The 24,665-nt window shown below is 39.3% G+C and overlaps 3 protein-coding genes across 7 annotated transcripts in view; 1 reads left to right on the top strand and 2 right to left on the bottom strand.

Moving 5' to 3' along the window:
- ubr4 (ubiquitin protein ligase E3 component n-recognin 4) overlaps window positions 1-243 on the bottom strand; it is a 47,806-nt gene extending 47,563 nt beyond the window's left edge. For all 4 annotated transcript variants that reach the window (XM_073470477.1, XM_073470479.1, XM_073470478.1 and 1 more), the window contains exon 1: window positions 119-243. In XM_073470477.1, coding sequence (XP_073326578.1) covers window positions 119-243 — 125 coding nt within the window. The remainder of the gene's footprint in view (window positions 1-118) is intronic.
- A 946-nt stretch (window positions 244-1,189) lies between these two features.
- Window positions 1,190-12,561, top strand: emc1 (ER membrane protein complex subunit 1). Its single transcript, XM_073470445.1, has 22 exons — window positions 1,190-1,318; window positions 1,767-1,894; window positions 2,010-2,075; window positions 2,160-2,253; window positions 2,340-2,468; window positions 3,256-3,382; window positions 3,553-3,702; window positions 3,880-4,047; window positions 4,195-4,266; window positions 4,534-4,632; window positions 4,848-4,944; window positions 5,486-5,602; window positions 6,649-6,848; window positions 7,047-7,196; window positions 7,705-7,866; window positions 8,125-8,244; window positions 8,669-8,806; window positions 9,370-9,543; window positions 9,733-9,943; window positions 10,074-10,158; window positions 10,238-10,367; window positions 11,548-12,561. The coding sequence occupies exons 1-22, from the start codon at window positions 1,227-1,229 to the stop codon at window positions 11,725-11,727; spliced, it is 2,889 nt and encodes a 962-aa protein (XP_073326546.1). The 5' UTR covers window positions 1,190-1,226; the 3' UTR covers window positions 11,728-12,561.
- A 1,113-nt stretch (window positions 12,562-13,674) lies between these two features.
- errfi1b (ERBB receptor feedback inhibitor 1b) lies at window positions 13,675-24,197 on the bottom strand. 2 transcript variants are annotated; one of them, XM_073470159.1, is made up of 4 exons: window positions 23,978-24,197; window positions 18,296-18,454; window positions 17,268-17,347; window positions 13,675-16,254 (listed from the first exon to the last, which is right to left on the bottom strand). In XM_073470159.1, exons 2-4 carry the CDS (start codon window positions 18,340-18,342, stop codon window positions 15,287-15,289), a joined length of 1,095 nt encoding a protein of 364 aa, XP_073326260.1. In that variant the 5' UTR covers window positions 18,343-18,454; window positions 23,978-24,197; the 3' UTR covers window positions 13,675-15,286. The 2 variants fall into 2 exon arrangements, with proteins under 2 accessions (XP_073326260.1, XP_073326259.1); XM_073470158.1 differs by lacking the exon at window positions 23,978-24,197 and adding an exon at window positions 23,150-23,324.
- Window positions 24,198-24,665: the final 468 nt, after the last annotated feature.

The following is a 24,665-nucleotide window of genomic DNA, read 5'->3' as shown; positions in this document are numbered from 1 at the left end:
ATCGAACTCAACCAACCAAGCTAAGTTAGCAAGTTAGCCAGGCTGCTCACTCTTGGGTGGACACGGCCAGTATTTGAGCAAATACAGACACGGAATTTATTGACATGTAACCGGTTACCTGTTGATTATAGACCCAATAAGCTGAGGTAGCTCTTTCGTTTCAAAAGCGGTGTACGAAGCTGATAAAAGCGGTCGTACTGCCGCTGTCCATTCGTGTTCCCCATCTCCTCCGCTCGACGCCATCTTGAAATCCCATAGAAAAAACTAGCTACTGGAGGAAGAAACTGTGACAGTAAATCGCAGGGGGCGCTCACAACCTGACACCAGTCAGCCAACATCAGTCCATCCTAGCTTTTACTGTCTGTTTTTCATCCCAGGGCTAATAACAGCTGATAATACAATTCACAATTTGGTCATTAAGTTCCCTTTTCCAGTTACATTTATGTGCACATAACACAAATACAACAGACAGGTCACTCTTGAAAAACAACTGTTCCCATTGAACTAGAAGCAGTACTTTTTTCTATTGTGTTAATAAAGAAACAAATAGAAGGATTCATATGTTTGTGTATGAGTCTTTAGCAGATTGGACCATTTCTTTCAAATCTGAGGAATTAATAACACTGACTGCAAACTGGACTATTCTGGTCCAATATAATAATAGCCATGTAAGAATTTATCATAGTATTGACATAGTCCATAAACAGCATCCACCAAGCAAATTAATCTAGTCTCCTTTATCACTTTGATTTCAGACAGCTTTAACATAATGTTTAGGTCAGGAAGAAAGGACATACTTTTGTGTTCAATCTTGCTGTCTGTATTTCTTTTACTGTAAAATTGTACAAAAATAGTTTTTACACACAAACAATTTATAGACAACACCTTTAAAACCTCTGTACACACGTATTGTTAATAATGCACATAGATCACCGTGAGTAAAACTAATTTTACATTTGTGTCTGCATAAAAATAGATGAAAGTGGACCAATTTATCTTGGAGAAAAGGCTGTTTCATTTCTTTTATAAAACGACATTATCGCTACATTATCATGATTTAGTGTGTACGTTTATCCTGCAGTCTGATCGCTGCATTACATGTATTAAAGCTGTGCACCTGTCTGACCGGGAGGGGGCAGCACCTCTCAGTCACGAGACAAAATGTAAGACAGTCAACTTCCGACTTCCTCCCTCTGTTGAAGAGCTAGCCCAAAGCCACTGCTGCAATGGCAAAGCTAATTTTGTTGTGTTTGAAATTAGTGATGTTATGCGGCACTATCGGGGCTGTGTTCGAGGATCAAGTAGGAAAATTTGACTGGTAAGAGGAATGTAGAGAATGAAAAAATGTGAGCGCTATTTAGAGCCATGTTTTAATGTGGAGATGCTAATGCTAACACCTGTCACAGCCACTAGCTGCGACCCGGTGTGTTTGGGGTGGACTTTGAAAGAACAGGCCAAAAGATGTGAAAATTAATTTTAAAAAAAAAATGTATTTACTCGCTTAAAGTAAGTGTTGTTAGCTTGTTCACAGTTTTTAGTTTGCCTTTAGCAAACCAAAGGTCAAGTAAGATCAGTTAGTTACTGTAAATGTGATTGAAATGATTCAGAGGATTTGGACCAACATCAATAAACCGTCCACCAAATGTTTTCTTTTATTATTTGAGCTGTGTTACATTACACTGCCGTTTGTGATTATTCCTGTATTGATAAAAGCTTTGGGTTTGCCAGAAGTATAAACAGCTTCTTCTCTTACTTGGGATTCACAGGAGGCAGCAATATGTCGGCAAGGTTCGCTTCTCTCATTTCGACACACATGTGCAGTCATCCAAAAAGGTGCTTGTGGCAACAGAGAATAATGTTTTTGCTGCACTAAACACCAGGACTGGAGACCTCTGTGAGTATTGCGTTTGTCTGTTGTAATAGACTGCTCTACAGGTACAGAAAGAGGATCTGCCTCTCAGTAGACATACTGTGTTCCTGTAGTAATATTTATTCAATGACTGTTACAGTCTGGCGACATGTGGATAAGACTGGGCCAGAGGGCAGCATTGACGCTCTTCTGCAACATGGACAAGGTGAGGTTTATCATTGCTGTTGAGCTTCCAGATTAAGTCCCTTATTTAAACCAGATCAGTCATTAAACTGTTCTTGTCTCCTAGATGCGGTGCTGGTGGTTGGTAATGGCCGCCTGCTGCGGTCCTGGGAGATAAATGTTGGCGGTTTGAACTGGGAAATTGTGCTTGACTCTGGCAGGTGATTGCTTCCTCGACTGGTAGTTGTTACGTTTAAATCTGTCTTAAATTTGATCAGATGTTAACTGCTTTTGTCATACATTTTAGTTTCCAGGCGGCATGTTTAACTGGACAGCAAGACAACGTAAAACACGTGGCTGTTTTGAAGAAAACTGTCATCTCCCTCCATTACCTTTCTAATGGTCATCAAAAGTGGATAGAGAATCTTCCAGAAAGGCAAGTGGCGATTATTTTTTTGTCACTGGGTGAACATTTAAACCCTTTTTTTTGTCTTTGTACTTTTAATTTGAGCTGTCTCCATTAACAAAGCACCTCCCCTGACATTAAAAGGACCCCCAGACATGTTTGGAGATATATAAAAATATTCTGCCTTGAATAATAATATGTCTCCTTGTTTTTCCTCTAAAAAGTTCAGATTGTACAGATTACATCTACTTGTCCGTCATTGAAAAGCCAAGTTTCATACTGGACCACATTTGATTCCAAACTAGTTGTAATGTCACACATCATACTTGTAGGTATACACCTTAAAATCAGATATGAGGTGAGGACAGACATACTTTCCTTCAGTAAATGAATGTGAAAACTGTCCTCTAGTGTCAAAACTTTGCACTTACATCACTTTGCACAAGGAGATAACAGTAAGCAAAACACATGTTTAAATGGTGTGGAGACTAAAAGTATTTTGTACTGTCTACATTATAAGATGCTGGTAGTGGTTTGTGGTATATATTTGGGGGAAATTATAACAGTGCATTTCAACTTAGGTAATGAAAATATTGAATAAAACATACATTTTTTGGGAACGTCTGACTGACAAAAATCACGTCAAACAAAAATACATTGATGTGTGCATTATAAATATGAATTCAAGCATCAACGGGATGCAGAGAATAAAAAATGTATTTAAGCTGTCTGGAACATAAAGCTTCAAATTATTTGTGCTTATAAACAAGGTTGGAGTTATACAATAATATAACTGTCCATCTTTTTATCTCTACAGTGAAACGGTGGATTACCAGGCTGTGTATTCTGGTGGAAATGGTGAAGTGTATGCACTGGGAGTTGTTCCCCATTCCCACATTGCTATTGTCGTTTACAGTGCAGAGGACGGAGAGATAATCAAACAGGTAATCCTTATTTATAGTTGCAGTATGACGTATGTAAATGCTGTGTAGAATATGATTTTTAATACTAAATGGAAAAATACAATTCTTTTGAAATACATCAAGTAAACCAAATCGTTGTTTCAAATATACAAATTAAATCCCACTTTCTGACTTGTTTGTGTTGTCTTTAGGTATCTGTCGAAGCTCCATGGCTGTCAAACATACAGGGCAGCTGTGCAGTGATCAGCAAGGGGATGTTGACTTGCGTGGACCCTGCAGCTGTGTCCCTGTACATGCTGGACTTGCACGCAGAGTCACAGATGACCCAGATCCCCCTGCAGGTACCCCCCAGAATAAACTGAAAACTCTTGTTAAATTACAATGTGTATATTGTTTAGGTTGGGTTCAGCCTCAAGTTCCGTCAGGTTTCTCTTCATTTCTCTATCTACACAATGAACTGTGTCTTTTCATACCTTCTCTGTGTTTTTCACCATGTGCTATCATTTGTCTCCCTCTAGTCACTGGGACTTGAAGTCGTCCCCGGCTTCCATCCAGTTCTGGTGTCCACGCAGCCCAACCCAGCCCGGCAGCCGCTGTCAGAGTTCTTTGTTCAGCTCGGGCCTGAAAACTATGTGCTCCTCCAGCTCAACAATGGGCAGATAGTCACACTGAGGGATTTCAAGCCTGTAAGTAACTGTTACTCTACCTTGCATTTCTCTCATGCTCAGTTCACATCCTGACAATTAAAATCCAAACCACTTGTCACTTGTAATAATTGCCACTCAAAAATGTAAGGCTTCAATTGTTAATGATGCTTTTGTGTCGATTCGCAGGCCATGCTGGTTTCATTTGCGACCACTGGAGAGAAGACTGTTGCTGCTGTCATGTCGCCCAAGAATAAAACTGTGAGTTAATGTCAAATCATGCTATCAGATTTGTATCAGTATGTGGTTTCCATTGTGCTAACTATAGTTGTTTCCTTGTGTGTTTGAGGTGTGATTCAATTGTTGATGTTGATGAATAGATTAAAGTTATATTAGCTTGGCTTTTTATGTAGCTGCTTGGAACAAAAGTTAGATATATTTAATACCTTTTTTGAAAGTCAAATGAAAATGATCTTTTATTTTTTTAGCCACTGTGAAAGAAATGATTATCTTTTTTCTTCCCCATAGGCCTGTAGTATCAACCTCTTTAGTGCGGAAACTGGACGCAGACTTCTAGACACAACACTGATTTACAGTTTGGATCCTAATGGTGGGAAACCAGAGAAAGTGAGTCTAACCATGCCTTCCAATACCTGTGCTACCATACTATTTAGTATGCTGGAAAAAGATTTAATATGTCCAGTGGTTATGAGAGGCAGATACCGTTGTCAATATTAGACCTTCAGCCAGTAGGGTCACAAAAGCTAAGACATCATTTAACAATTTTGATTTTTAAATATACACCATTTTGTAATCTAAGTTCTTTTTTTTCTGTCTTCCAGCTGTACGTACAGGCGTTCCTCAAGAAAGACGACGCTGTTGGCTACAGGGTCATGGTGCAGACAGAGGACCATGCACTCACGTTTCTACAACAGCCAGGTACGGGTGGGGAAAAACGGGAAGCTTCGCTAGCGCTGGAAAGACTGCTCTGTCAGATTGTGCTGCTTAATGTTATCTAAAGTACAGTATGTGCTGCTGTCTACTACAATGCCTTTTTTGTTTCTACCACCGTGGGGCGCCAAAGTAAGAATCTGCAGTTTGTGGGTTGTAGGATATCGCATGGAATTTACAGCAGTAAACTACTAACAGACACCCTAATTTATGTGTCACTGTGTTTACTGTTTGAGTACATCTTTCCAAAGTGCAAAGAGTCTAGTGAGCCATGCCTCGCCTCATGATAACATTTGGGTATTCCACTTCTTAATCATCACAAATACTGCCAACATCTGACCACCGCATGGAGCACGAACAGACTCTCGGTTTTTCATAATGTTCACATAATCTTGTCCTTTCCACAAGCATGAAGGGAGGAAAAAAACGTCGTAATTTATGGAAAGCGTCAACACAAACTGCATACTGTGACAGGGTGTGGAAAGTGGAATGAATGATTGCAGAACAATAATGAGTCTTGTTTTTCCAGGGCGTGTAATGTGGACAAGAGAGGAGGCCCTGTCAGATGTGGTGACAATGGAAATGGTGGATCTGCCTCTCACAGGAACGCAGGCCGAGCTGGAGGGAGAGTTTGGCAAAAAAGCCGGTAAATGTCAACCCAGAATCCCGTTGTGTTTTTCCATACAAAGATTCCGACTTTAAGTACTAATCTCTGCTCTGGATTAATATTCAGTATTTCGTCTATTATTTTCTGTCCGTTTTAGTCGCTCTATAATTTTCTCGTGGGTTCTAGAAACTTGGGGCTTGTGGGGTGGCTGTCGCTCAGGAGGTAGAGCGGGTCATCCAGTAATCAGAAGGTTAGCTGCATGTCGAAGTATCCTTGAGCTAGATACTGAACCCCAAATTGCTCAGCACTTCAGTGTATGAATGTGTGTGTGAATGGGTGAATGTGACAAATGTTGTAGTGCTCTGAGCAGTCGGTAGGGGTAGTTTGTCAAGCTTGTCTCATCATTTTGCATTTTCCACTAATGTAGAACTCATAACTAAGTCCACTAGATTGTTGCTTTTACTTATATCCTTACTTCAGTTGCTTAGCAAGTGCATTTAATCATCAGCATTGTAGCTTTCTTATCTTTGACTTTGCAATAGGCCTTGGCTAAACTGATTCTTGGGTATGATTGGTTGGTCTTGGCTTCATTGTCTTTTGTTTTTGTCCTGTTTTTATTGCTGCTATTGGATTCAGCCATTCAAGGTAATACTCTGCTTTTCTTCAATAAACTTGACTAATGGGTCTGAAGGTTCAGATCTTCTGTTTCTGACTGACAATCCACTGGACCCGTTGATTTAGGCACCCCACCTCCCATTGCTTGATTTCCCTTTAAGAGTCATATTATATTTCTACAAAGCCAAATTAGTTCCAGTCTTGTTTTTTGTTGCACTGTTTAATGATAATGATGTGATTTAAATAAGCTGCTAAACAAGTATTCATTTACAGTCATCTGTTTTTTTACACCTACAATGATATACAAGGTCTTTTAATGTTATAAGGTACACCTGTGATTTGCTTGCCAAGACAATACTACAATTTCCACCACAAGAAACATCTGATAAGCTCACATGAAATTCTAAAATGTGAATTGAATCCACTGAAAGTCATTAATCACATCTGTGTTCTCACTGTGATGTGTCTAGACGGCCTGTTGTCCATGGTGCTGAAGAGGCTCTCCTCTCAGCTCATCTTGCTACAGGCCTGGATCGCCCACCTCTGGAAGCTGTTCTACGATGCCCGGAAGCCTCGCAGTCAAGTTAAAAATGACGTGACCATCGAGAACCTATCCAGAGACGAGTTCAACTTGCAGAAGATGATGGTTATGGTCACGGAGTCTGGGAAGGTACGAGACTTACGCTTTGACTTCTAATTTAGCTACTGTTTGGGAGTGTTTTGGAAGAGATGAGCTTTGCTGCACACTTGTGGTCAAACTAAACTGTTTTGTCTATGGTCAGGCAGGCCCAAAGTGAAGTGAAACACTAATAAACAGATTCCAGCAGGAGCCTCTGACAGTTCATCCTTTGCTTTTTTCTTTGTGAAGCTGTTTGGGATTGACAGCAAGACAGGCAGTATTTTATGGAAGCACTACCTAGAAGATGTTCCATCGAATGCAGCCTTCAAACTAATGGTGCAACGGACCACCGCACACTTCCCTCATCCGCCCCAGTGCTCACTGATCATCAAAGACAAGGTATCTAAAAACGGGGGCTCTAGGCTGTGTGGTTAAAGATCTTTAGGGTGGGAGTCAGTTTCATTATCTTGTGGGCCAGAAAAACATCAGGCCGACTTCAGTTGCAAACTATGCTAACTCTAAACTTAACAACTTGCAGATTGATTAGTTTATAGAAAACATGTATAGTAATTGTGTAGCAAGACACTTGGTGGCGGTGGCGTTTAAGTCATGCGACCTCAATGTCTGTTTATAGCCTAACATTAGCTTTTTTTACTTTGAGCATTTTAATTCATGCTTTGAAAATCACAAAAGTCGTGTTCATCTGTGAAAATTATATTTCTGAACAAAACATGTAAGTATTGTAAACTTGTGTTTGCCACAGAGCTTATTTTTGGCAATATTCAAAAATCCCATAGGCTTTTTGTGGAGGGAACCAGGGCGATGCTGACTTTAGCCTACAAAAATACTGTCATTATACTTGTACTTATACTTTCTGTCATTTATAATACTTTCTTTCCAATTTTAGGACACGGGCCTGGCCACACTCCATGTATTTAATCCCATCTTTGGAAAGAAAAGTCACGTCACTCCACCTGCTCTGCCTCAGCCCATCCTTCAGTCACTCATGCTGCCTCTCATGGACCAGGATTATGCTAAAGTCTTACTTCTTGTTGATGACCAGTACAAGGTCAGTGGCACACTATAAACCCTCCTCACCCATGAGATCAATGATCTGTATACACTGATAGAAACACATGGTCTCAAAGCCATTATTCCTCAGCATCCTCACTCATCAGACCAATATCTTTGATTCAGCCTCTCTGTCCACATAACCTGCATCAGTATGACCATATGAACGTGTAGATTTTAATTGTTGTGGTATTCTTTCAGGGTGAGTGAACTGTAACCCAGATATTATTTGTAAAAATTCTTTTATTTTCCACAGGTGTCTGCTTTTCCCTCTACAAAGAATGTGCTACAGCAGCTCCAGGAGATGGCCTCATCCATATTCTTTTTTCTTGTTGATTCCAGCCAGGGAAGACTTTCTGGCTACAGGCTACGAACGGCAAGTTAACTATTTCAAGGGTCTTCGACCATCAGGGCTCTAGCATTTTAGACAAGTTTTACAAACCCAATTGCCATAGATGACAACAGTGGATGCCATTTTTCTATTGTTTGTAACTGTATTGATATTTTTGTTCTATATTTTATTAATGAAAAGGTATTCAAGAATGCTCAAATGTATTTTACTTAACAATGCTTAATCTATCAAGTGCCATTTTTAAGAGTTAAAGGCGGAGTTTCTCCCAGATTGAGGGAAATCAATAGAGCACTATACTTTTATTGTGAGAAGCAAATGGACATGCACAATAATGCTCAAAATATTCTGAGAATGAACATCGTAGCCAGAGGTCTGTTTATTGTTCATATTCTACCATAAAATGGTACTAAAGTCACAGATGACTGATTGGATGTTTTTGTGCGCTCAGGACTTGTCGACTGAGCTGATCTGGGAGGTCGTCATCCCGACTGAGGTGCAGAGGATTGTTTCAGTCAAAGGGAAAAGGCCCAATGAGCATGTGCACTCCCAGGGCAGAGTAATGGGAGACCGCAGTGTCCTCTATAAGGTATGATGACTTACACCAAAATCCTTACTAACACTGGTTTGGAAGGAGTGTTGAGAAAGTTTGAAAATTCTATCATTGCTTGTATAGATGCTAGAATCGGTAAATGTTGTTTCGTCTTGTCTCTTTCCCACCTCAGTCAGCAACACAGAGTCATTTCCCGTCCTCTGATGTAGGCTGAAAACTCATTTTTCCAAGAAATACCATCACATCATCTTGTCACTGTTTCCCCAGTGATTCATCCCCCTCTCCACCACTGACTCTAAATAAGAATAAATAGTTTTTTTGTCTTACACTTTCTTACTGTTGATCCTGTTATAATCTTTGCCTGTCGAGGCTTTGTTGGGACAGCAATGTTCATTACAACCCTCCAGTATCGAAGCGTTTGAAGGAATGAACAACATACTGGTATCTTGAGCCACAATATTGATATTCGTAATTTAGGTGTATTAGTGAATGGCCCGGAAACATGCATATAACTACAAATTGGTGTTGGCCACGAACATTTAACCATATTTTTAAACTTGGTCAACATGCTGAATCGTGTTTCATGTAATTTTATGCAGTACCTGAACCCCAATCTACTGGCTTTGGTGACCGAGAGCACAGACCAACATCAGGAGCGAAGCTTCATCGGGATCATCCTGATTGATGGCGTGACTGGTCGCATCATCCACGAGGCCGTTCAGAGAAAGGCCAAAGGACCGGTGCATGTTGTGCACTCTGAAAACTGGGTGGTGGTGAGTATTGTGAACTCTAATGTCACTATTAAGAATAGAAATAAAATGATTAAAAATAGTTTTGCTGCTTTTTGTTTGGTTGTCGTAAGAATAGTGTTGACTCACTGCTGCTGTCAGTGACTTTCCACGCCCTGTCACTCAGTGGTCTCACTCCTGAATGTGTCCCACCTCCTCTGTTTCACTTTACAGTACGAATACTGGAGCACCAAGTCTCGCAGGAACGAGTTCTCTGTCATTGAGCTGTACGAGGGGATGGAGCTCTACAACAGCACCGTGTTCAGCTCGTTGGATCGGCCACATGCTCCTCAGGTGCTTCAGCAGTCTTACATTTTCCCCTCCTCTATTTCAACCATGGAGGCCACACTGACGGAGAAGGGCATCACCAGCCGCCATCTGCTCAGTAAGTTTCAGTGAGGTCCAGTCTGATCTGGTCTCCAATGAATTTTTCTCATAAACAAAAAGGTCTTTTTAACATTGTTCAGCCTGCTGCCCTTTTTAAAATCTGTTTCCTTGGGTTTTATTTGTCACAGTTGGCTTGCCATCTGGAGGGATTTTGTCATTGCCCAAGATGTTCCTTGACCCTCGGAGGCCAGAAATAGTATCTGAGCAGAGCCGGTGAGTCCTTCAGTCAGGTTTGGTTTTAAACACTCACTTTTTTAAGTCTCTATATCTAACTTGTTGACTTGATCTCCAGTGAAGAGAACCTGATACCTTATGCACCAGAGTTGCTGATCCGTACAGAGTGGTTCATCAACTACAATCAGACGGTATCAAGAGTGCGAGGAATTTACACTGCCCCTTCTGGACTGGAGTCAACCTGCCTGGTGAGTCACATCACTGACTATATTGTTATGTTAGGTAGGTAGGCAGTTGTTGTTTTAACAATTGTTTGCTGTGGTTAAAAATGTTTTGACAGAATGATGTCTTGGAAAAAAATTTTTTTCTTGAGTTACCACCATGTGTCAGACTTATATTTCGTAATTTTCCATCTTTGATGTTTGTCTTCTGAAATCTTTCATGATCTTGATTTCCAGTCCAATTATTACATGATATTTCCTTGTTATTTAAGGATAACACCCACTGGCATGGAGGTAAACTTTAGGAGAGTTTAGGGTAAAGTATCTCTAATGCCGGGAATCAGAATCAGCTTTTTGGCCAAGCATGCGCACACATTCAAGGACTTTGACTCCCTTAAACATAATTTACAGGAAAGGTTACAGAGATATGTCACAACAATAACCAACAACATACAGTTTCTTACATTTAGTTTTTGTTTTCAATTCACTTTAATTTCAGTTAGTTCAGAGTGGGTTCATTTCGGTTTATTTTTTCAATGTCTAAAAATGTTTTAGTTTAGTTTCAGCATTAGTTTTTTTTAATTACAATACAGGGGGAGTATTTGTCAGGAGCAAGATTTAAGAAGTTCAGAATCAAATCAATTTTATTTGTATAGCCCAAAATCACAATCCCATTGCCTCAATATGCTGAAACAGGATTAGGTATTAGAATACAAACCCAGCACTTTGTGAAGGCGCTTGACTCACAATCATGTAGACATCCCAGTCTCAATAAAGACATGTACCAAAACAAAAGACATTTCCTGTACACTGTGTTTTTTTTTTTCATTTTATCTAGTTTTGTAAGTATGTTTCAGTTAGGTAATTTTTAATTGTATTTATTTTATTTCAGTTAGCTAAAATGTTTTTCAGGCCTAATTTTAGCTTTTAGTTGAGTTTAAGTTAACTGTAAGACACACCCACACAAATAGTGTTAAGTTAAGAAATAAATATTTAATGGATAAACGGTACATGAAAGGGGGTGATAATGTTGCGTATTTAGTTTTCAGTGCCCAGAACAGAGATTTATTATGACACAATTCTGAATAATGGTCAGAAATAGCCAGAAATATTTAAATCTATCCAGAACAGATTCAGGCAACACATTGTTTATCTCCTTGAAGTAAATTAAATGTAAATATGACAGTGTTACTTTTTCCTTTTGTAGGTGGTGGCATATGGTCTGGACATCTACCAGACGCGGGTCTATCCCTCGAAGCAGTTCGACGTACTCAAAGACGACTACGACTACATGCTGATCAGTAGCGTTCTCTTCGCCCTTTTCTTTGCCACCATGATCAGCAAACGCCTGGCAGAAGTCAAACTGCTCAACCGGGCCTGGCGGTAAAGTGACCGTCACAATCCCATCTCTGACAGCCCCAAGGCTGTAGAAGGACCTCAGCCCGAGGAGATGAAGCCGGCTGGGGCCATGCCTGTAGAAGAACACAGGTCAAAGTTCAATAAGGCCCATAAGGAACTGCAGGGGTGAGGGAACGGCGGGGTGGGGTGATGAACGGAGGGGTTAGTAGAGGTTTTATGTGTTTATTTTTTAACTTATTTTGCAAGCACAAAGAATTATTTCACAGTAGAATTAACGTTTTTCTTTTTCTTTTTGTGTCATGTCATTTTGATTAGATGTTTAAGACATAACTGATTACAACTAATGAAAACGGACTTGGATTTAATCAACTGGATTTCGGAAATTCCTACACAAGTGAAAGTTAGAAACTTAAACAATGGTAGTTTTTCCCAAGATTACATTTCTTGACATTTCTGCTTCATTAGATTGTTCTAATGGAGAGTGATAATAAATGTGGAGGTCAGAGAAAAGGGAGACAGAAGATGTGCAACACATGTGAGCATGATTTGGTACAACACCATAGTTGTGTAGTTTTTACTTTTAGCCTGCTGAATCACCATGATACACAAATGCCATTTGGTTGGATGGCAAATGAACTGTGAATGAGAGTGAGGAGATTGTAGCATGGACAAGACATGTTTATTGAAGAATCTCCCACCGAAGGCACTGTCCTGCTGCCGTCACCATCACACGCTTGACGAAGGAAAAGACCATCGCTCGCCTTTTATTTTCCGTACATCAGTTGTCCTGCTGCTCATATGTTTCTGAGCAGTTTTGATCCACTACTGTTGATGCTCCATTAAAATTTGTCTCAGAACTCCAGTTTGTTTTGGGTTTTTTTCTGTTTTGCTAAGCTTTCAGATATTCTTTGTATCCTCCAAAATGCTAATATGTTTCTGACATTTTTGAGGCAAACATGGTATATTTATTGCTTGTTTACCTGTAAGGTAATCAGGGTGCTAGTTTATTTTTAGTATAATGTGTTTAACATGTGCTTGCCTACTGCAGGTTGTAATACATTTCCCAAAATTGTGTTTATTACGGAAGCAAGAACTGCCGTACTTACAATAACTTCTTGATTGCCATTACCTCAAGATCAAAAGTTAACTATGTCATTATCTTGAGAAAACCAGCTTTGTTATCTGCAGATAACTATATTATGAACCTGATATCAAAAGCAAACAAGAGGTCATTTTCTCATATTAATTTATCAGCGATGAGGAGTGCCATGTCAGCATGTAAAGATGTTGTCTTGACGACTGCAGCAACTGATTAAAGTTGAAAATTTTAGTTCAAGGAGTGCCGATTATTTTTCGATGCATAAGACTGTACTTCAATCTTACTTATTTACATGCATCCTTTTATTATACCATTCAAACAACCATCAATGTGGGTCATTTCTTTTCCAGTTACCCTATTCCAATGTGAATTCTTTTGGTTGTTGCCTTCTGGGGCAGGTTGCACCAACTAGACTGGACAGTAACACGTCTATTTTAAGTTGACCACTGTAAGCACATGTATGTAAATACCCTAATATCAAGCTCTGATGGCTAAAAGTTCATTAAAAGAAACCTGTTATGCTTTTTTGTTTTTTCCTGTCCTTCAGTGTTTTATAGGTTCTCGTGCATGTAAAAGATCTTGAAAGTTAAAAAGGTCAAAGTGTGCACCAACAGCAGTCAGCAGTCCCTGCTTCTTCCATTCTCTGCTTATGATTTTCTTTAAGGAATTATGAGTCGATAACTAGTAACTAACTAGCAAAATAAATAGATATGTTTCCTCTCTTTTCAAAAAAAGGGCATATAGTTTCATGAAGATTCAAGGTAAATAAAAATAATAATAGATTCATAAGAGCTTAAGTCAAAAAGACCAACCAAAAAAAAGCTTTCCACTTGTATATCATAGACCTGGTGTGGAAAAAGGACAATGGCTTTATCATAGAATGAATAAGTTATTTTATTTCTATAAATAGATTAAAAACAAAATTTTACAATGATTTCCTTTTGACACAGAACACATTATGAACAGCCTTTGTTTGGGCCGACACACAACCTTCATGAGAACTTCCAACCTGTTGATGTAACAAAGGTTGTAAACGTGGGTCTGCACCTCGACAGTGTAAACGTAACATGTTTTCCATGCCAACACACACAAAAAAGAAGCATTAAAGGCCCAATCTGTACTCTTTTGACCATATATACATTATTCAAACAAAATACACAAACAGTTTAAAATAATTCATCACGATTAAAAGTTTGTCAACTGGTCATAATTCAAATTAAGGCCTTTGTTACTCCTGTGTTTAAAACCACCACTGATGTAAAACCTTAAACAGCATCAGAAAACATTAATGACTTGTTGACTAATGTATTAAAAGACCCATTAATCAAGTTTCAGTCATGTGCTCTGTGTGGGAAAGTGGGAATGCTCTTTGTTTATTTGCTAACGGAATTTTAGAGCTGCATTAATCAATTAATCAACTTGAGTTATTAAACAAAATGTCAACATTTTCTGATTCCAGCTTCTTAAATTGGATTTTTTTTTCTTTTTTTTATTTAAACTCCTTTATGACAGTATCCTGAATATCTTAGGGTTGTGGACAAAACAAGACATTTGAGGAGTCATCTTGGGCTTTGGGAAAAACTGATCGACATTTTCAGACATATTAAAGGCCAAATAACGAATCAATAAAATAATTGCCATGGAATTTTCTTTTAAATAAATTTAACTTTGTGCACACAAGCACAGGTAGGATGTAAATTGGTGTAACTTTGAAATAAACCACCAGCTTTCTGACAGTGAAAGCTGCTTGCACAAAGAGGCTGGAAAAGGCATGAACACTGAAACAGAATCAAAAGTTAGTGTGTCAGGTGATGCGTTCGATATCACTGAAGTTCAAAGCATGTTTGGATCGTGTTGCGTCGTTCTAATATCGGACACAATGTTCCATTTATCATAAATCCTAATGTGAGAATGATTCAGCAAAACATTACATCTATCAATACATTATAACTTGGATTTCAAGCAGCATTGTCATAAAAAATAACACACAAGGGATGAACAGTCTGGCACAAGCCCAGCTTGTACATACAGTAATTTTTTGCTCTCTTGTAAGAAATATAGTATTAGCTCAGGTTGCTTTAGTGATGTGAGCATGAGGCCGTCAGACTTTACACATGAATGAGTGATGGGACATTTTCCCTGTGAGAAAACTGCATATCTCAGTAAACCAAAGCTGAAAATATTTATAAGAGGTAAATATCTCTCCATTATTAGTGAAACTGGAATGTTATGATGTTTTCCAGGCTGATATTGAGAAGACGTCAATAAAATACTGACCGGTAAAATGTTCAGTTCACACAAAAACTCACTCGCAGTATTGTGAGTATTGTGTGACATGAGTGATCTTGAAATACATCAGTCATTTGAAATAACCTCAAAGTGACATTAGACATGTGAATCTTTCCACTCCGTATAATAGGTCACATGGTTATTTATGATGTCAGTCACAGTTTTGAACTCATCAAGGTTCCCACATTAGCGAGCGTTTCTATCTGTTCTGCCACATGCTGCTGTTTCCAATCCTGGCCGGTTCACTCAGGAGTCTTTCTCGTCGCTCTGAGAATGCCGGTCGGCCCGGCGGCAGGAGGATGTAGTGTGTAGCGCTTGCCTGTCTGCCATCCTTCAAAATGGGAACGATGCAGGGAGAAAACTGAGCTGCAGGTGGCGCCCTTTCGCTCTGCTGTCTCTGTAATGCCTTACTCACATATTTGGGGTTAGCAGCAAAACTCTGAGTGGCAGGCATCACACCGTTGATATAAATCGGAAGGCTTTTGGGGCTTGGGGTACGTGGTGGGCAGGGAGGGACTAAAGGGACCCTCGGAGGAATTTTGGGAGGCTTGTCTTCCTCATTCTTTGAGAGAGCAGCAAGTTTTGGCGGGATGGGGATACGAGGAGGGACTTGTGGCTTGTCAGTGGGGCAGGTGGTGATGCTGCTGTGGACTGAACAGGAAAACCGTCTGGATGCTTGGTGTTGGTCTTTGCTGCACAAAGTATCTGATGCCACATGCTGGTGATCTTCTCTCTGGAGAGGTAGTGCCCAGATGTTGGCTCCAAACCCACTTCCTCGACCTGACGGTCTGTCCTCTCTGCTCGGCCAAGAGAAAGCGATGGAGTCAGGACCACCAGACCTCAAAGAAGTCTCCTGGTAGGCGTAATTTACTTGGCCACAGTCTCTGTTAGTGCCCCTGCAAATAGATTTGGGGCAGCTTTTGGGCAAAAGGCGTTGGCGGTCACTGGTAAAAAACTCCACCTCACTGTCAGCAGCCTCATCTGACATGAGCTCCTCAGGGTCAGGCAGAGGTGGCAGGGGTTTGGCTTCTCTCTGATGGCCCCCAAATACTGACCGTCTCTGGGAAGAAGGGACCACCTGGTCTCCTTCATGGGGCAGAGGGATGCTGTCAGAAGTTAGGCGGTAAGTATCGGAATAGAAAGGAGGCTGGGAGACGGAGATGTTGCCTGGGAAAGGGACAGACAATCTTGTATTAAACAACTGAAATCTTAAATTGTACGGTGCACCAAGATACTGTACTGCTGTTTTGTTATACAAGGTTTTGCTATCACTGTTGTTTCCTTCAGTGCGGAAAACAATTCTCAGCGGAAGAAACATGGAAAACAACTTGTAGTGAGAAAAAAAACTCTTAACTCAAGTGTAGTGATGGTGTAGGAGGGAAGAAATACCAGGGGGAGTGAGCTGCCCATTCTAGTTAGAAAAAAATCTCCTGCTTTGCTGAAGGTATCTTACAGGAAACGGGAGTGAAAACATGTTGAAAACAACCTCTTGACCTATCACCCTCTTCGTCAAACATCAGCCACAACACCCTGATTAACACAGGATTCGTCATTATCTGCGGGGCAGGCCATAATCTTAACGGAGCTTCCCATGTCCTTCTCTGTGGAAACATCCGATGTGCCCTAGACTGCAGGAACAGCTGGTGACCAGGGAGCAATAGCTTCCCCTCCTCCTTCAACCAGCTCTGCTACACAGCTCAGTGCAGTGATGACAAACTCACCTTAACCCTGTCTACACGCTGTTTTAGTCAAACAGGGTTAAACTCTTTAAAGTGATGATTTAGTATAGCAAAACATTTAGAACACTTTAAGTGTTTACAAAAATTCAAAAAGATTACAAGTACAGTCAAAATGTCAGCTGCTGTAACATATTATCAGTGTTTGGTTTAATTATATTTAATTTCACAGATAATTCATAATCATGCGTACTGTGTGTCATGTTCCCTTCTATCTCAAGGTTTTCAAACTCAAACCAATCTGAAAACAGGGTCTAGTGGCAGTACCTTTTCCAAAACCATTCCTGCAATTTTTAATGATCACAGTTTTAAATGAATATTAGAATATTCAGAGGAATATTAACTGAGATTCTGACAAATTTAAACCATCACAAGTGTAAAATTCTTCCAAGTATAAACTTTTCATATGTAAAAAAATAAAAAAATACAATGTGAAGGACTCACAGTTAAATTCCTTGGACATTTGCTGTTGTTGAAGCTCCGTCAAGTTGTGATCCATGTCAGCACTCAGGCGAAAGCACATTCTGCGGATCAAGACAGGTTGAGAAATCCATACAGAGCCGTGCATGTGTGTAAATCATTCCTGCACATAACCTGACATGAGTAAGTCATTATAGATGAAATAACAAGCATGACATATGCTTTAACAGAACATATGCTCTACTCTGCTTTAGGTTCATTTACATTATGTAACAGCATTAGAAGCTGCACGATGTCTCTTCTGAGCCACACTCTTCATGTTTGCTTGCTCTTTATTTACCTAATTTTGTCTGTTTCTCCATATTATCTTTATTTTAACACTGTTTACTCTGAATGTACAACATCTAGAGAATGTCTGTCCATCCTGGAGAGATCCCCCCTTCTGATGCATTTGTTTTTTCCCCATTAAGTGTTTTTTTTATGTAAAAGGTTAAACGATAAAGGGGTAAATTTGTGATGTTGGGCCATTTAAATCACTTGACATTATTAAAGAATATGATGGATTCAGACCACAGACAGAGTTCTACCTCCTTTAGACAGCATTTTAACAACTGCATTGTAACAACTTAAAGTTTTGTTTTTGGATGCAGACATAGTGACGAGCTTGTTGAGTTTTATTAGCGATTTTTCTGCCTGTTTATTCATGTGTCTGTTTAGCAATGTGTCAGTATTACATGACAAAGTATGCACAGGAGAACCCTCGACATTTCTTTTGGAATTTCTTGTATTTATGTGAGTTAATGAGCTAGTGAGCCGATATATGAATGTTGTGCAATGCCAACACAGTATTTTGGGTTTAATTGATTTTTATATATAACATATCCTCCATAAAAAATGTGGTAATTAAATCAAATTAAGTATTAAAAGTATTTAATATGAATTTTCCCAGAATGATACTCTTAAAGTAGTGTTTGTATTGTCACACTGTGTCGTAATAATTGATTCTTTGATGACATTTTGTTTGCTCATGTATTAGAGTGGCGTCTGCATACCTGTTCAGGTCATGCTGTCCCCAGTAGTTGTTCTGACTTGCGGACATGTTGTTGCAGAAACTGTGATCTCAAAAAGCGTGAAGTTCTGTTTGGTATCGGTCTAAAGCTCCAACACAGGTCAGCTCCATCAAACCCATCGCGGCTTCATTCTAGTACAAGCTGTTGGAGACAAACAGAAAACTGAGTGGTGAGGGATTCACCCGGCTATCTTTAAACTTGTACATTCACATCTTGTCATAGCAGGTGTGTCAGAACTAAGCTTTAAACAAAAGGAACATGAAAAATAAATTTCCACATTTGGCTTTTGCATTACATCACTCCTCTCATTTGCTCCGATCACACCTTCATCAGTGTGAAATGCCCGTACACAGGGAATATAAACAATGTACATCTGGAGTACATCCCCATGCAGCACACACAGCTGTGCACTCATCCAATGAGGCAGGTCAAAGGTCTAGAGCAAATACTTCAAGGCTGGAAACACAAACACGTACATCACATATAGATCAATAATTCATATTATTGATAGAGCATGAATATCATTGCACACCTATATTCTGTTATCCAGACATTTCTCACTCATGAATATATGTGTGTGTATATATATATATATATATATATATATATGTATATATATATATATATATATATATATATATATATATATATATATATATATATATATATATATATATATATATATACATACATATACATATATATATATATACATATATATATATATATATATATATATATATATATATATATATATATATATATATATATATATATATACACACACACATATACATATACATATACATATGTATAATAATATTTTGTGAGAGTAGTAAGCATATTTACTTGGTACAGTAAATAACTACTCACATTCCTGAATCACTGCATTGTTTTAGTGGAGCCTCTAAGAAATAACGACAAAAGCCCAGTAAATAACTTCAGTCTGGTCTGGCAGCTGCCATCTGTGTCTCTTTGTGGTTCCAGCTTAAAGTCATTTGTCTGATGTACAGAGAATTGCACAACCTCTGGGTCAGATGTGGGAGGGCAGCACAAGTCCTCGCCCTCCTTCCTCTCTGTGACCATGAAACTCTGCAGTATCCGCCCTTACAACAGGGGCTAATTGTGCAGCATTCCTGTGATGCTGACGGACACACTCCAACACTTAGACGGCACACCAAAGGACAGCGCCAACACCAGCTTCACGGTAATCGTGGTATGAAAAATGGCAGTTATAATAAAGCATTTGTTCAACCAAAAAAACGTGTTTTCATTCCTTTAAGGGTCATTATAACCAATAATATAGTAATAATTGTGTAATATTGTGATACCACGAAACCTGAGTACTGAAATGAAAGTTTGTACAGTCAGAGAAAGTTGTGTTGGTAGTAAAATGAAGACATGTCAGGCCATAGTTAAATTCATGATTATATAGACAAACCTGGGTCAAGTAAAGATAACCTCAGAGATGCACCAATATAGAATCTGTAGGGCTAATAATGATAATAATATGTTTGTTGTGACCAATATGATACTGTTATCTTAATCATACAGATGCAAGAATGCAAAGAAGAAAATAAATCTCTATTTTAAGCATAAGTTTAGTGCGGTCACCATCCCTAGAATACATTTATTGTAAACTTGCTTGTAACCTTACTTCAGGCCTCATCTCCTTATTGACCAGCATATAAAGGCTAAAAAAAACATGAATGAAACATGAAGAATAACCCACTTACAGTTGGCCTAATGACTGGTTACCTAAAGCTATTGAACTGCACTGTTTAGGAAGGTAACAGTCCTGTATCATCATTCATCCTCTCCTCGGTCATCCTCTACAGAGCAGAGCAGAGGAGAGAAGAGCAAAAAGGGACAGAATCCCCACCCTATAATGTACTGGCTAAAATTCCATGATACAATAATTTAACTTTCTTAAGTATTGCCAAATAATATGTGAACGGTGCGATGAGCCTCGCTACCTTGGCTTTATTTACAACATGGAAGGTCAAAGGTTAAACAGTTGGACAATTTAAGTGTCAGTAAGCCTCTGACATGTTGCAGCTTCCAGCAGGGATGCTGCTCCGAACCTCATGGCTAAGTTCCTGTCTGTACAATTAAACCATGCAGCAATTCACCTGCAAACCATTAATTAGTAACCCGCCCCCCCGACTCCTACAAAGCTAGGCCTCAATTTGACTATCATACTGCAATCTTATCCTTCCAAGTCCTGCTTTGTTTCATGTCACCAACAGATCTGCAGCCAATGTGGGAGGAAACAATGCAGAGCATGCATAATGCAACAACAAAAGCCACTACAAACAAAACAGTGGCCCATGCGTCTATTTGAATATTTATGTCATCCTTAAAACAACCGACTGTGGCGTAATTTCCGCCAGTGAGCTTCGGAGATGGAAGACGATGGACAATTATGAATTCTACCAGCAAGTACTCAGCGACCATGAATGGAGCCACTCTCAGCCATGAATGGGCCTTTGTGTCACTTTGGTGTGCAGTGAAGCAAGCCTGAAAATACAAGTGAACTCTCCCATGAGGTTAAGACTGAAGATACGCCATGGAGACAAGCAGACATGGCCAAGGTATGAGCCTAAGCTGCAAATCCCCTGCAGGAAGACTGTGTGTACTGGCACTGTTAAAAAAGACAAGCCAGAGGCTAAGAAACAGTTTGTTTATATCGTGCAGGAGCCTGGACGTGTCGTGCTTGGCTGTTCCCTCCTCACTTCTTGTGGGCAATAAGCCATTCATTGACTGGACCTTTACAAATGATTTAATCATGGTGCTGTATGTGCTTAACATCACCTAATTACAACTTGCTTCAAACTCTAGTGGCCAAGTAACACTCGTATCTTAGCAGGCTGTACAGAAATCTTACCAGGCAGCTTCTTTGTATACATGTCCACCACAACATTTAGTGGGCTACAATACTAAAAAAAATGCAGTTGTATGTGACTTAAAAGGTCTCAACACCAGTATTAGATGAAACATTCTTTAAACAAACAATCCAAATAGACAACTGGAGTTGATTGTATAAACTAAATGTGTGCTTACTCTACTTGTATTGGTTTTTAATGGGCCAAAAGTGTGAGACCCGTCTGACTGATGCAGTTCATTAAAGCATTCACTTGACCGTGTACAGCATGATGGGAAACAATGGGCATGACCCAGTCATGTAGCATGTGGAGAAATGAATGCGGTTTGTGGTGAGATCAAGACATCTGAGTAAAAAAGCTTGAGTGTGTAAGAAAGTATGCGACATGAGTACATTTTATATTTTCATATTCTTGGTCCATGAACACAATGATGTATCTCTAATAAATGTAGTGATACCAGTGTGCTGGAATACAATCCTTTCATTCACATCTTTATAAAAGAAAAACTGCACAGCCTATATGGCCAATAAATGCTGCATACTGGGCCAATATACACTCTTATTTTAATTCTAAGTCAGCCTTGTTTGCACAGCCTCAAGACTATGCCCGCCTACATTTCACTGTTCATACAGTTGAGTAAGCATGTGAAAAATAAAACCCTTGAATGTGAATCTAGACTTAAATCCTGCGGACTGTGGAAACGATATCCTGGTGAATCATTACTCTGTGGGATTGGCTCATTTCGTTCATGAACTACTGTAATACTGCAGTTTACTCAATAAGGGGCACTGAGTTTGCTATGATATGAATCATTTAAATACTTCTCAGATTATTAAGAGCCACAATAGTTTACAGAAGCTGATTGTAGAAAAGAACAATTTACAGATGAGCTCATTTGCTCACAGCCAGCAGGTGTGGAAGTTACCCAGGAGACTGAAGCAGAAATGTGCCACTTTGTGAGTAAGTGGGTGACAGCTGTAGCGTCATTTTGACTCAGTTATGCTCTAAATGAATCATTTCAGTCATTAAAAGGTTTTCATTAATATTTAGGTAATAAAACAATATTATAGTCCTATCAGCTATCCAAAGTTGTATTTTCTTAACAACAACAACAAAAATGAATGTGCAGCTTTCAAATGTGACTTGAAGCTGAGTGAGAATAATATACAATATAAACAATGTTCAACATTTATCTCATTTTATACAATTTCAATAAAATTTTAGAGGTAACATGGAAGTAGTCTGACTAACTAGTCTATCAGTACAGCTGCAATTTTCACTGCATTTGAAATAATATCGTTACTGATTAAAATACATTATTATGTAATGTATTATTTATTTAGTAGAATAAATAAGTAAGTATCCATATAGGCTACAGGAAGATATAATCAGATAGCTACATATAGATTGATATTCTACAGATACTAGTATAGATACAGTACATGTATATAGAAATGTACCAAATTATTATTAGTAAAATTATTCATTTCTCCCATGTTGGCTCCTTTCAGCGCCCACTAGCGGCTGATCGGACCAGGAGCCACAACTCACCCATCCCGCCTCGATGGGACTTGTCGGTCGGACATCAGGGAGCCGTGCAGCGGGTCAGGAGAACAGTCTGTCCCGCTGCTCACTGCTCACTGTAAACCCCGACAGACGAGCTCAATCAGTCCGTGAACTGTTCAACTAAAGGGTCTTTTTCAAAGAAACATCTTAAGTTACGGTAATCCTGGTCAGCGGTCAAGTCTACCGAGTCTTTAGACATTTTAACGTGAACTTCCCGGCGCGGATCAGTCTGGTCCTGCTCCAGAGCCAGGGTTTTAAATAAGCAGCCTCACCCGCTCAGACCACATATAAAACTGCCCCTGGTCGCTCAGTTTAAGTGGATTTAAAGCCGAATTTCCCATCGATTAACATAGTATTTTCCTGGCTAAGTAGAAACAAGTCTTACCATGAAAACACAGACTTCTTGTCCATCACGTAAAGCCGGGCTCGATCGATCTGTTCCAGTCCAAAGAGATAATCTATCAGCAGAGTACGAGCCACTCGTCTCCCACTGAAAACTGAACCATGTGCAACATCCCTCCTCTGTCAACAAAGCTGGGAGGCGAAACTCATTTTGTCAGAGTGACGCGCTTTTCCACATCTCCTTATAAATGCAAGCAGCACCCCGGGCACTGTACTGTAACTCCACCCAAGCTCCTCTTAAAGGGAAAAAATACCCCGAAAAATACTAACCATTAGAGGAAACTACACACCATTAGGAAACGTGGTCTGTGGCTTATAAACAAGCAGTGGTGGAAATTCACTAGATCTACATTTGTGTTTATTTAGTTGTACATTACTTAAATAAGTGTGACTTTATTCTCTTCCACTTATTTTCAGAGGGAATTACTGTATGTTTTTGAATCCATTACATTTAACTGACAACTTTACAGATTTAAATTATAAAACATGATCTCATTAAATATGATGCAATGGTCTTGATTAAATTACAGATCAAACATAAATACAGCACGTAACAAGTTTAAATTGGCTCTTTTTTTACCATTACGAAGTCAAAATATTCAAATAACATGATCATTCAGCATAATCAGTGATTTTACTTAGTATTGATTCTTTTGTATAATTTTGTTGCTGCTATTTCCGTACTTTTACTCACATCCAGTATTTTGATTAGTAATGGAGTATTATATTATTAAAGGCTCTAAAAACTTCCACTACCACTGTGAACCAAATAAATTGTCATTCTAGTGGATTTTCGGTTCATAATACTCACAGAAAGTCCAGTTCAGGTACAGTTGACACCATCCACAGAGTGTGTCCTCACTGCCAGTGGAACAGAAAACCTGTGGAAATCAACAGACATGTGACTAATTCGAGCAGAAGTCTCTTAGCATTTCATTAATCTGTTATCTATTTAGTTTTAGTATTTCAAGATAATTTTTGTGAATGTTCATAAATAAGAAAGCAACATTTCCAGTTTTTGCCATCAAGGTTTCCCGACACAAAGTAACTCAATAGCAACAAAGCCCAGAGGCCTCCAGAATTAGAATCATTTTTATCTATCTTGTGTAATGAGTCTATGGGAAATCGCCCTTCATAAGGCAGTAAACAATTTTGGTCTGACCTGTGTGGGAGTCAGCGAGTGTGTGGGTGGCTTCTGGCACAAGTACAATATACGACTGATAGAGAAGAACGAGGACGAGATTGTCAGCCCAGTCATGGTGGACGCAAACTTGTTTTGAAGCCTCCATGTCACATAGGAGTTCACTGTCTGTTTGTCTTCGCCCACACTGAGAGAGGCAGAAGGACAATACAGGAGGCCATTTACGAGAAAATAACAGGGAAATGAGTGCAGGCCATTCTTGCTTTTACCCATCCAGACCACACTGAACCCACAGTCCTCCTCCAGACTGCCAGATAATCTTTTTATTGTGGTAATAATCCAAATAAATCCTCATTAA

Source organism: Pagrus major, chromosome 7 (genome assembly GCF_040436345.1).
Source record: "Pagrus major chromosome 7, Pma_NU_1.0".
NCBI classification, from domain to species: domain Eukaryota; kingdom Metazoa; phylum Chordata; class Actinopteri; order Spariformes; family Sparidae; genus Pagrus; species Pagrus major.
The sequence above is the reverse complement of the archived record's forward strand: the minus strand, read 5'-3'. Positions and strand labels throughout refer to the sequence as shown.